Source organism: Mastigoproctus giganteus, chromosome 2 (assembly GCF_048544385.1).
Source record: "Mastigoproctus giganteus isolate SK-2022 chromosome 2, ASM4854438v1, whole genome shotgun sequence".
Lineage (NCBI taxonomy): Eukaryota > Metazoa > Arthropoda > Arachnida > Uropygi > Thelyphonidae > Mastigoproctus > Mastigoproctus giganteus.
Window position 1 is genome coordinate 163,889,609 of NC_143576.1, and position 12,102 is coordinate 163,901,710.

At 38.5% G+C, this 12,102-nt stretch overlaps 1 protein-coding gene across 2 annotated transcripts in view; it reads right to left on the reverse strand.

The window, feature by feature from the left end:
- LOC150089720 (eukaryotic translation initiation factor 4E-1A-like) overlaps positions 1–12,102 on the reverse strand; it is a 145,419-nt gene extending 133,317 nt beyond the window's left edge. For both annotated transcript variants that reach the window (XM_090368761.1, XM_090368760.1), the window contains exon 1: positions 12,043–12,102. In XM_090368761.1, coding sequence (XP_090224887.1) covers positions 12,043–12,069 — 27 coding nt within the window. In that variant the 5' untranslated portion in view covers positions 12,070–12,102. The remainder of the gene's footprint in view (positions 1–12,042) is intronic.

Consider the following 12,102-nt stretch of genomic DNA (forward strand, 5'->3'; position numbering starts at 1 on the left):
AGCTGATGAAAGGTTGAAGGGAAGTTTAGCGTTAATAATGTTGAGATCAGAATGGTGACGGTACCATTCGATGGTGAGGGCTTCATATTGAAGAATTCTGTAGCTCGATCTAAATTTAATAATAGTGATGGCAGAGTCAACGAGGGGGATGTGGTTGTGGGTTTGAAGCATGGGTTGTTAACTCAGTGCAGGATTGACTTGTCTTGAAACTGTTGAAGTGGTAGTATGCACGGGTATTGGAAGTTGTGGAGGAACCGAATTTGGTGGTAGTGCTGCCGATGTAACAGGTGTCGCAGTTCGGTTGGCATTTTATGAGATATATTAAGTTATTGAGATCATTGATGGGATATTTGTGTGTATCTTTATAAGAATTAAATAGGGAACCTAGTTTATTGTAAGTGGAGAAGGTGAGGGAGATGTCGGTATCTTTGAATGTACGTTGGAATTGTGCTGCGAGTTCACTATGGTAAGGGAGAACTATGCGAGTATTTGTCTTGTGACTGTGTCTGATGGGGTTATTAATACTGTTTTTAACGGTGGATATTGTGTGTTGGATGAGTTGAGGGGGGTAGCTCCTGGCTATGAATTTATCAGTAAGGTATTGAAGTTCATTGTGTAGATCGTTTTGTGAAGAGGTGAATTTGATAGCGTTGTAGATCTGGTTGTGTAGGATGGTTTTTTTGGTACTAAGGGGATGATGTGAAGTGAAATGTAGATATTTACCGGTGTGCATGTTTTTTCTGAAAATCTTGGTATTTAAATTTGTGTCTGTTGTATAAATAGTGAGATTAAGAAAATTAATCTGGTTGTCCGTTGCGATTTCTAGGGTAAGGTTTAGCCTGTCATGTATTGTACTGAATTTTAAGAAAAGATTGTCTATGGTTGTTCTGTTGCCTATTATTAGGATATCATCGGCGTAGCGGATGTATAATTTAATTTCAGAGGGGGAAAGGTTGTAAAATTTGGTTTTCAATAGTGGCGAGATAAATTTCAGAAAGGGGGGCAGAAATGCCTAAACCCATTGGTAAACCAAATGTTTGTCGATAAATTTTATTGTTGAATCTAAAATATCTAGTGTCTAGTCAAAGAGTGGTAAGTTCAAGGATGTGGTCAACTGAAAGAGAGGTACGTATCGTTAAAGTGTCATCAGCTGTTAGAAGTACGCGTAATGCTTGTAGGGTGAAAGGGATATGCACATTAGTGTATATGCACATTCTAACAGCTGATGACACTTTAACGAAACGTACCTCTCTTTCAGTTGACTACATCCTTGAACTTGCCACTCTTTTACTAGATGCTAGGTATTTTAGATTCAACAATGAAATTTATCGACAAACATTTGGTTTACCAATGGATTTAGGCATTTCAGCCCCCCCTTTCTGAAATTTATCTCGCCACTATTGAAAACCAAATTTTCAACCTTTCCCCTCTGAAATTATACATCCGCTACGCCGATGATATCCTAATAACAGGCAACAGAACAACCATAGACAATCTTTTCTTAAATTTCAATACAATACATGACAGGCTAAATCTTACCCTAGAAATCGAAACGGATAACCAGATTAATTTTCTTAATCTCACTATTTATACAACAGACACAAATTTAAATACCAAGATTTTCAGAAAAAACACGCACACCGGTAAATATCTACATTTCACTTCACATCATCCCCTTAGTACCAAAAAAGCCGTCCTACACAACCAAATCTACAACGCTATCAAATTCACCTCTTCACAAAATGATCTACACAATGAACTTCAATACCTTACTGATAAATTCATAGCCAGGAGCTACTCCCCTCAACTCATCCAACACAATATCCACCGTTAAAAATTAATAACCCCACCAGACACAGTCACAAGACAAATACTCACATAGTTCTCCCTTACCATAGTGAACTCGCAGCACAATTCCGACGTACATTCAAAGATATCGACATCTCCCTCACCTTCTCCACTTACAATAAACTAGGTTCCTATTTAATTCTTATAAAGATATATACACAAATATCCCATCAATGATCTCAATAACTTAATATATCTCATAAAATGCCAACCGAACTGCGACACCTGTTACATTGGCAGCACTACCACCAACTTCGGTTCCTCCACAACTTCCAATACCCGCGCATACTACCACTTCAACAGTTTCAAGACAAGTCAATCCTGCACTGAGTTAACAACCCATGCTCAAACCCACAACCACATCCCCCTTGTTGACTCTGCCATCACTATTATTAAACTTATATCGAGCTACAGAATTCTTCAATAGGAAGCCCTCACCATCGAATGGTACCGTCACCATTCTGATCTCACATCATTAACGCTAAACTTCCCTTCAACCTTTCACCGGCTTGGAACCTCTCGCGGCTAAAGTTCCCACGTGTCAAAAAGAGCGTCATGGGAGTTTTGATAAACTTTAAATACAACACGCATTCACTTCTCTTCCATTTGCCAACTGATGGCGGTTTACTCACGAAAGTCCTTCGTAATGACTATTGGCACCACCGGTCTTCTCTCTTTTTTCATTTACGTCTTTCAACCTCTTTATGACAACCAAGGATTGGAGATCTGCATTTCTACTTCTTTGCGCTCATTTTAAATTCTGTTTAAAATATTTACACCCCATTCCCCGCCTTAGTTCTTTTTAATGCTTCTGCCAACCTAAATTTAACCACCATCTATCAAAAAAAAAAAAAAAAAAAAATTTATTGCAGATTTATACAAGGTGAGTACCATTTTCTAAGCATTTGCTATTCATTTTTTAATCAGAAGTTGATAGCTTAAACAGATTCAAGGCAGAACTTGACAAACATTTGGAGCGAGTGGATGGGTGAAATAAGGGGTTTTTTTTTTTTTTTTTTGGTTGACGCTATATAAGCTTGATTTTTTGCATCATGTTCCTTTGCTAATGCTAATATTAGAATTGCCATTTATCAGAATCAAAATTCAATTTGCAAACATGATCGCTATGACCCTTACTGTACTTCATTTCTGCAAATTGCAGCATCTGAAAGCACCTGCAAGGTAATATGATTGAGGTGTTTAATGCTTTGAATGTACTAAGCAAGCTCAATACTAATGGCATTCTTTCTCTTGGGGCCGGCTTTAGGGTAAGGTAGAGTAGGCATTAGGTTTAGGTGGCACCAATTCTTCCCCTCATTCCAAAAACAAAGCCTGCAAGAAAAATTAAGCCACATTGACTGATGATGGGGCACCATATTGAGCCGGCCCTGTTTTCTCTTGCTCAGACTACATAAAGCGCATATATTCAAATTGAGGATCGTTGCAGGATAGATGTGTGGAAGTTTCGTTCAGCCAGCAGGTGGTTGATTGGAACAAACTTCCATCTGCTGTTGTGAAAGTGGGAAGTTTGAATTCAAGGAAGAACTAGACAAATTATTACGAGGGATGGACAGGTGATGTGAGAAGGTTATTTTTTTTGCCTGGTGCTTCATAAGCTTCCTTTTTTGCTTCATTTGCCACTTTTAACATAACTTTGATCTTAAGCAAGCAAATGGAAATACTCACTGGCAATAGAATTTATTATTTGGTTCCCATTACTGAGGCTTGCGGATTTTCTTTGTTTCATTCAAGTTCCCCTCATCAATGGGAAAGTAATGTCCAAATGTGAGCATTAAAAAACATGTTATGAAAAACACGTGTGAATCCCATTGGAGAAGGGGGTATTTTACAAAAATAAGTTAAAAATAAACATTTTAATATTAAAAAATTGTATTTTTTGCACAATTGTGAAAAACCATTTTTTAAAACAGTGTAAAGCATTCAAAAAGTGAAGAATTTTAAATTATTTCATGCATTTATCCCAAGCATAATAATGGCAGAAAAATTCCACCACTGTCCCTGCTAAATAGTAGTAGTGGCACGTGATGCAAGAAAGCAAATGTATGAGCTTATGCAGCATCAGCCAACAAAAAAAAAAAAAAAAAAAAAAACACACCATTCTCTCCAAATGTCTGTCCAGTTGTTCCTTAAATTTATTCAACCTATCAACTTCCACAATGACAGATGGAAGTTTGTTCCAGCAATTAACCACCCGCTGGCTAAAGGCAAATTTCCGCACATCTATTCTACATCTGTCTTTTCTTAATTTGAATTTATGCCCCCTTAGGTTCGTAATCTGAACAAGTGGAAGGATCCCATTAGAATTCAGCGTGCTCAACCCATTCAAGGCCTTATATACCTCAATCAGATCACCGCACAGGTGCCTAGTCTCCAGCCACTGCAATTTGCAGAACTTAAGCCTCTCTTGGTAAGAGGATCCCTTCATTCCCCTCACCAATCTTGTTGCCCTTCTCTGTACACGCTCAAGTAAATCTTCATCATTCCTAAAATGAGGCCTCCAGACCTGTACGCAGTACTCAAGGCGTGGCCTGACCATTGCCTTATACAGAGGGATAATCACCTTTTCCCTGCTAGCAAAATTCCTATATATCATTGACAAAACCCCATGACCTGCCCTGGCAGCCTGTCTGCATTGCTCAGAAGACTTCATATCTGCCTGCACAATTACTCCCAGGTCTTTTTCATTTTCTACCACCTTAAGTGTAGTACCACACAGTTGGTACGTTTCTCTGGGGTTACTTCTACCCATATGCAGTACTTTTCATTTGTCAAGGTTAGCATTAGCATTAGTAGAGGCATTTGATGCAAGAAAGCAAGCTTATGCAGCATCAGCCAAAAAAAAAAGAAAAAAGTAACATAAATAAATAAAAATAACCACTTCCACTTCACCCCTCTGTTCGTTCGAAATACCTGTCCAGCTGAGCCTTAAACTTATTTAGGCTATCAACTTCCACGACAAGGGATGGAAGTCTGTTCCACCTACCAACCACCCGCTGGCTAAAGGCAAATTTCCACACATCTATCCTACATCTGTCTTTCCTCAATTTGAATTTATGCCCTCTCAGGTGATTATTCTGAGCAAGAGGAAGAATCCCATCAGCATTGAGCATGCTCAAACCATTCAAGGCTTTGTATACCTCTATCAGATCACCTCGCTGATGCCTATTTTCCAGACACTGTAATTCGCAAAACTTAAGCCTTTCTTCGTAAGAGCACCCCTTTGTCCCATTCACCAATCTAGTTGCCCTTCTCTGTACTCGTTCCAGCAGCTCTACATCCTTCTTGAAATGAGGCCTCCAGGCCTGTATACAGTAGTCTAGGTGTGGCCTGATCATTGCCTTATACAAGGGAATAATCACCTCCTTATCCCTGCTAGAAAAATTCCTATATATCATTGACAATACACCATGAGCTACTCTTGCAGCCCATCTGCACTGCTCAGAGAACTTCACATCTGCCTGCACAACCACCCCCAGGTCCCTTTCATTCTCTACCACTGTCAGTGTAGTACCACAGAGTTGATACGTTACTCTGGGGTTGCTGTTTCCCATATGTAGTACTTTACATTTTTCAATGTTAAACTTCATTTGCCACCTCGAAGCCCATCTGCTCAACCTTTCCAAATCCTGTTGCAGCAGCATAGTGTCAGTAGTGTCCTTGACAACCCTGCCAACCTTCGTATCGTCTGCGAACTTGGACATTAAGCCTGATATACCATCATCAATATCATTTATAAATACAGAAAACAATAAAGGACCCAATACTGAACCCTGAGGGACTCCACTAATAACATTAGTCCAAGATGAGCAGTGTCCACTGATTACCACTCTGTCTTCTCCACCTCAACCACCCCTTTATCCATAGCAGCAGTTTGCCTCCAATGCCACACTGCTCCAATTTGTGCAGCAGTCTTCCATGTGCAACAGTATCAAAAGTCTTTCTAAGATCCAAGTATATAATATCAAAGTTATTCCCTGCATCCAGTTCTTTTGTGACTGCATCATAGTATCCAATCAAATTGGTCAGGCAAGACTTACCCTTAACAAAACCATGCTGTGTCCTAGCTATAACTGAAGTCTTGTCTAGATGATCCTGCAGTGCTTCTTTAGCCAGTGCCTCCATTAATTTTCCGGGAACAGAAGTTAAACTCACAGGTCTATAATTACTTGTGTCAGCCTTTGTGAATTGGGGTCACATTTGCACATCTCCAGTCCAAGGAAGCTCTCATAATTATGGCTAAGGGTTTGCTTACTTCCTTTGCTGCCTCCTTTAATATAACTGGATAGATCCCATCCACCCCAGGTGCCTTTCTTGTGTTTATCTTCAGCAATTTCTCCTCCACTTTGCTCTCAGTTATTACAAGATTCTCTAGCTTACTGCTAGAGTTGAATGCACCTCTGGCATTCCCCTCGCTGAATAACTCCTCATGTGTGAATGTCGATGCAAAATATTCATTTAGTTTGTTAGCTACCTGAGCAGGGTCATCAACAGTTGACCCATCGATCTCAAGTGGACCAATCTGATTCATCCCCTTCCTTCTAGAGTTTACATAAGTAAAGAACTCTTTGCTGTTTTTCTTTGCATCCCTTGCCAAGGATCTCTCGTAATCTGCCTTCGCCTGCCTAACCTCCTTTGTAACTTGGTTACAGATCAACTTGTATCTATCATAGGCGTCTGTGTCACGTGTTAATTTGTATGTATCCCATGCATTTTTCTTCTCTGCCATATGCCTCATTAGTTCATCTGACATCCATTTAGGCCTAAACCCTGAACAATATTTCTTAGTTGGTATGTAAAGCCTAGTAGCTTCCAAGATAAGTTCTTTGAATGCTTCCCATTTTGAATTTGCTGTTGGCAATATCATCAGTTGATCCCACTGTATAGAATTTAAATACTGTCTCAGTCCATTGTAGTCGCCTTTACGAAAGCAATACCCCTTCCCTTTACCCCTAATGGTAGTTAACTCTTTGAGTAACTCCCACTTCAGCACACTGTGATCACTGCCACCTAGTGGTTCATTTATCTGCAGATTCTTAATGCATGAAGAATCACTACTGATAATCAAATCAAAAGTATTACTCCCTCTAGTTGCCTCCCGAACATGCTGATGTAGAAAACAATCATCCAATAAATCCACAAAAGCCTTGCTAGTGTATGAGTGACCAGCCCCCAAATTCCAGTCAATATCTGGGAAATTAAAATCCCCTATTATAAGACTCTCTGATGTACTGGCCCACTCTATTTCTCCGAACAGTTTCTTATTATACTCATCAGAGTCATTAGGCCTATAGCACACTCCTACTCTCAATTTTGATCTCCCAATGCTTATGTCACACCAAACTGACTCGACACTGCACTATCCAGCGATGTCGACTGGCTTCACTTCCTTGGATTTTATGTGTTTTTTAACTAATAGCATAACCCCTCCTCCCTTCCTATCCTGTCTATCCTTCTGTAGATGTTGTACTCCCCAAATTCCAGTTCTGCATTCCTTATATCTGTGACACCACGTCTCTGAAATCCCCACAATATCTGCCTTTGATGTTTTGAGCAATACCTCAAATTCATCAAATTTATTTACTAAACTCCTAGCATTGGTGTACACGCAAGTATACATGCACCTGTTCTTTTTCTTAGCTACCCTAACACAACCCATGTGTTTACTTGTACCCCAATGATTCCCAGCAGTCTCTGAAATATCCTGCGTCTTATTTTCCAGGCTGCGGCTCATTCCAATAGAAGCACTGCAAGAATCACTTTCACCTCTGCCAGTGGCTACTGTTAATCTATTAGTCCTTGTATCCCCCCAATCTAGCAGTTTTCCGACCCACCTAACACTGCCTCGATAGCATCAGCAAACATTCTTGCACCCTTTCTATTTAAGTGTATCCCATCCCTGTAGAAGCAGTCTCTCCTGTTAACAAGTACAGACCAGGCTGAAAAAAATTCTACCCCTTGAGCCCTGCACAATCTTTCCAGGGCCGAAATGATTTACAGGGCTCTCATCATATACTCCCTCCTATCGTGTCTGGGCAGAATTGCAGACACTTTCAATTTCAACCCTAATTCACGGCTTTTTTTCATCAGTGACCTGTACTTGTCAAGTAATTCCGCTGGTCTCCTACTCTTAATATCATTAGTAAAAAGTTAAAAAAAAAGTTAGGTTAAACTTCAGTTGCCACTTCTTAGCCCATCTGCCCAAATTATCTAGATCCTGTTGCAGTAGCACACTGCCATTACTGTTATTAACAACCCTGCCAACCTTTGTATTATCTGCAAACTTTGACATTAAGCCTGATATACCTTCATCAATATCATTGATAAATATACAAAACAACAGTGGACCTAACACCGAACCCTGTGGGACACCACTAATAACATTAGTCTAAGAAGAGCAGCACCCATTGATTACCACCCTCTGTCTTCTCGCACTTAACCATCCTTTTATCCATTGTAGCAACTTACCCTTAATACCATTCTGCTCCAATTTGTACAATAGTCTTCCATGCGCAACAGTGTCAAAAGCTTTCCTGAAATCCAAATGTATGATGATATCAAAATTATTTTTTGCATCCAGTTCCTTTGTGACCACATCATAATATCCTATCAAATTTGTCAGACAAGACTTTCCCTTAACAAACCTATGCTGTGTCCGAATTATTGCTTCAGTCATGTCTAGATGATCCTGCAATGCATCTTTAACCAGCGACTCCATTATTTTACCCGGAACAGAAATGTTATATTTTTGATGTTCCTGGTTAGAAGTTACAATTCAAATAAAGAATTCTTTATTTTTTGAAACAGAATAAATTAAAGATATTCTGAACTTCATTAATAATTAAACAAAAGAAATTGTAGTTATATTATAATGTCCAAATTATATTTAACAAATTTCACTTAAAATCCCTCTACTTTAAAATGTCATATAGTTTATTTATTATTAATTTTTATAACTTAAAAAAAAAAAAAATATATATATATATATAATAAATAAATAATAAATTTTCTGTTTATACTCCGGGACGACCAAATGGTCAGAGGAGTTCACAAGATAGACAGAATACAAGAATCAGCATATATATATATATATATATATATATGAACGAGTAGGTGGTAACTAAGGGATGTGATATCAATCCTAGCTGACTTTGGTCCATGGTATAACCTAGTAGGGAAACATAATTGTTATAGGCAAAATAAAACAAATAAATAAGGATAATTACTAAATTCCCATGTCAAGCCAATTGCAGTATAGATTGGTGGATACACATTACAAAGGACTTTATCGAGGGCTAACCCTTGCAATGTGTTTACCTACAATTAGCGAGCTATCAGTTTCTGTTGTCCTCTGCTTGTTATACCTGATGAATCATAAGGTTTCAACTGTTAACTATTTGCCATATCTACTATATATATATATATATATATATATATATATATATATGTGGTAAATATAAATATACCTATATACAGGGTGTTTCAGTTAAACGTCTCAGAACTTCTAAGAGGGGTAGGGTACATCCTGACAACTCGAAATCATATAGCAATGTGGGGTCGGAAATGCTTCCCTGAAGCGGTGTTGTACACAGAAGCACCATAAAGAAAAGAGACCGTAAGTGAGAAATCATTTTAATAATACACGAAAAGAAGCAAAAGGTACATGGATTAAAGTAAGTGTTCGAAGTTTCTTCCACGGGCTACAATGCACGCCTCACATCTCCGACGCATGGACATCCGAACATTCTGGAATACTCCAGGCGAATTTCGAATTTCTTCGGCAGCTACTGCGATTCTTGCAACCAGCTCCTCAGCATTGTCAACAGGGGTGTCATAAACTAGCGATTTCATATGACCCCAGAAATAAAAATCAAGACATGATAGGTCGGGTGACCGAGCAGGCCAACGCACGGGACCACCACGTCCGATCCACTGTTGACCAAATGTGACATCCAGGTAGTTACGAACATCTCCGCTATAATGGGCAGAGGTTCCATCGTGTTGGAACCACATTGTCTGTTGCGTCGATGCAGAAATCTGTTCATCTCTCAAAAGTTGTGGCAATACTTGCTGCAGAAAGATCAAGTAGATAGGTCCGGTTAGACGACACGGTAACAGGTAAGGTCCGATGAGGTGATCTCCCATAATACCGGCCCATACATTGACCGAAAATCGAATCTGTTCTGCAGGACGTCGTATTGCATGCGGGTTCTCGACCGCCCAGATATGGTCGTTATGCGTGTTGAAAATTCCTTCCCTTGTGAAGGATGCCTCATCGGAAAACAACACTTCAGCAGGAAAAAGGGGATTTGTAGCACATTTTCCAAGGTACCACTGTGCGAAAGCAATACGAGGTTGAAGAAACTTCGAACACTTACTTTAATCCATGTACCTTTTGCTTCTTTTCATGTATTATTAAAACGATTTCTCACTTACGGTCTCTTTTCTTTATGGTGCTTCTGTGTACAACACCGCTTCAGGAAAGCATTTCCGACCCCACATTGCTATATGATTTCGAGTTGTCAGGATGTACCCTACCCCTCTTAGAAGTTCTGAAACGTTTAACTGAAACATCCTGTATATTTACTATACTTTATTTACCTAAATGATATTTAAGCAAGGGGTGGCCTAAATTTAAGTTGAAAAAGGATTGTTGCAGAATTGAAATGCAAATATTCAGCCAGAAGTAACTGACTGCTAAAAAAGACTTCAACACACTGTTGGGTGAAAGTTTAATTTAACTTCCACCCAACATACAAGGAACAGACAATTAAGAGACTAAAGACACTATTTTATTTATTTTACTTTATTTTTTGTTTAATCAGTATGAACTTCGCTTTCTTGTATCATTTTGCAAACACTAATTAGCATTTGTTCATTAACTTCTTTTTTTTTTGCCTGATGCTGTATAAGCTTGCATTCCTATCATTTGTCACTACTAATGCAAACTGCATTCATTGTATTATCATTATCAGCCATATGGTGCAAGGAAGCCTGAGGCTTTTGCTGCACTAGGCAAAACAAATTTCTGATTTACCCTGAGAGAGAGAGAGAGAAGGGAATCACCAAGAAAGAGAAGAATGATGATATCCAGCTCAGGACCCTGGGTGTGCCAAGCCCACACTCACCAGATGTGAGCCCCCTGGGGGTAATTAGGGCCGTCATTTGGTCTTTGTAGGCCCTAGCTACTTTTCAGACTGAAAGGTAGCTCTACTATATTATATCAAATATTAAAATGCTGTCACGTAAAATCAAATATTTGTTTTTAAAGAAATTCAAAAGCACTTCTATAAATTTTATATTGAAGTGATTTACACAACACTTATTCCAGCATTTTATACTGGAACTTATCTGTAATTTTCAATACAAACTTTGATGATGTTGTCAATCATTTTGACAACTGAAAAACCCGAATAATTTATCTTAGAAATGTGTATTTAAAAATTAATATGTAGAATTTTATTGTTGACAAAACCCCATGAATTCTATTTTTTGGATCAAATCTTCTTTTCGTAGGCCCCTAAGTAATTAATGAAAAAGGTGACCCTGCATTGTATCTTTAATATCTGATGCAGTGCTGGGCTCGTCCAAAGGGTAGGGTTTGTTTGAGAATTTTTTGGTGCATCAGCATCTATGGCCATAGGATGCCAACACTTCAGAACCCCATGATGTCAAAATCCATTGTATTAGCATTTCTCGGCAACGAATTGATGAAGAAAAATCAAAAGTTCTTGAGAATAAAATTTAAAAAAATAAAACAAGAAAGAATATATATTCTTTTCAAGAACAATGTTTTCGAATATTTAAACACCAGCTGACTCCCCCCCCACACACAAATCCAAAAGATCAGTTGAAAACTGATCTTTTTTTCTTCGATGTTCACATTAACATAAATAGCTGAAATAGCATACGATAATAATAAAATAAATGAAGCTCTCATCGGTATGTATCACTGTAGTTTTAACTTTTCAGAACTGTACAGCTGCATCGTGATTTGTGCATCAAAGAAATAATTTTCAGGTATGAACCGGCATACAGTGAAGCCTATTGTAATTCTGACATTTCACAGTGGTTAGCTTCCTTAAAGTGTCTAAAGGCTGCACAAATAACAAAAACTAAAATTACAACTGTAAACATTATTTATAACTAATTCTAAAAATGTGTAAAATGCTTTACCTCCAATTCCTGTTTTGCTTCTGCCATCTTATTTAACGCACTATGTCAATGCACCCTATC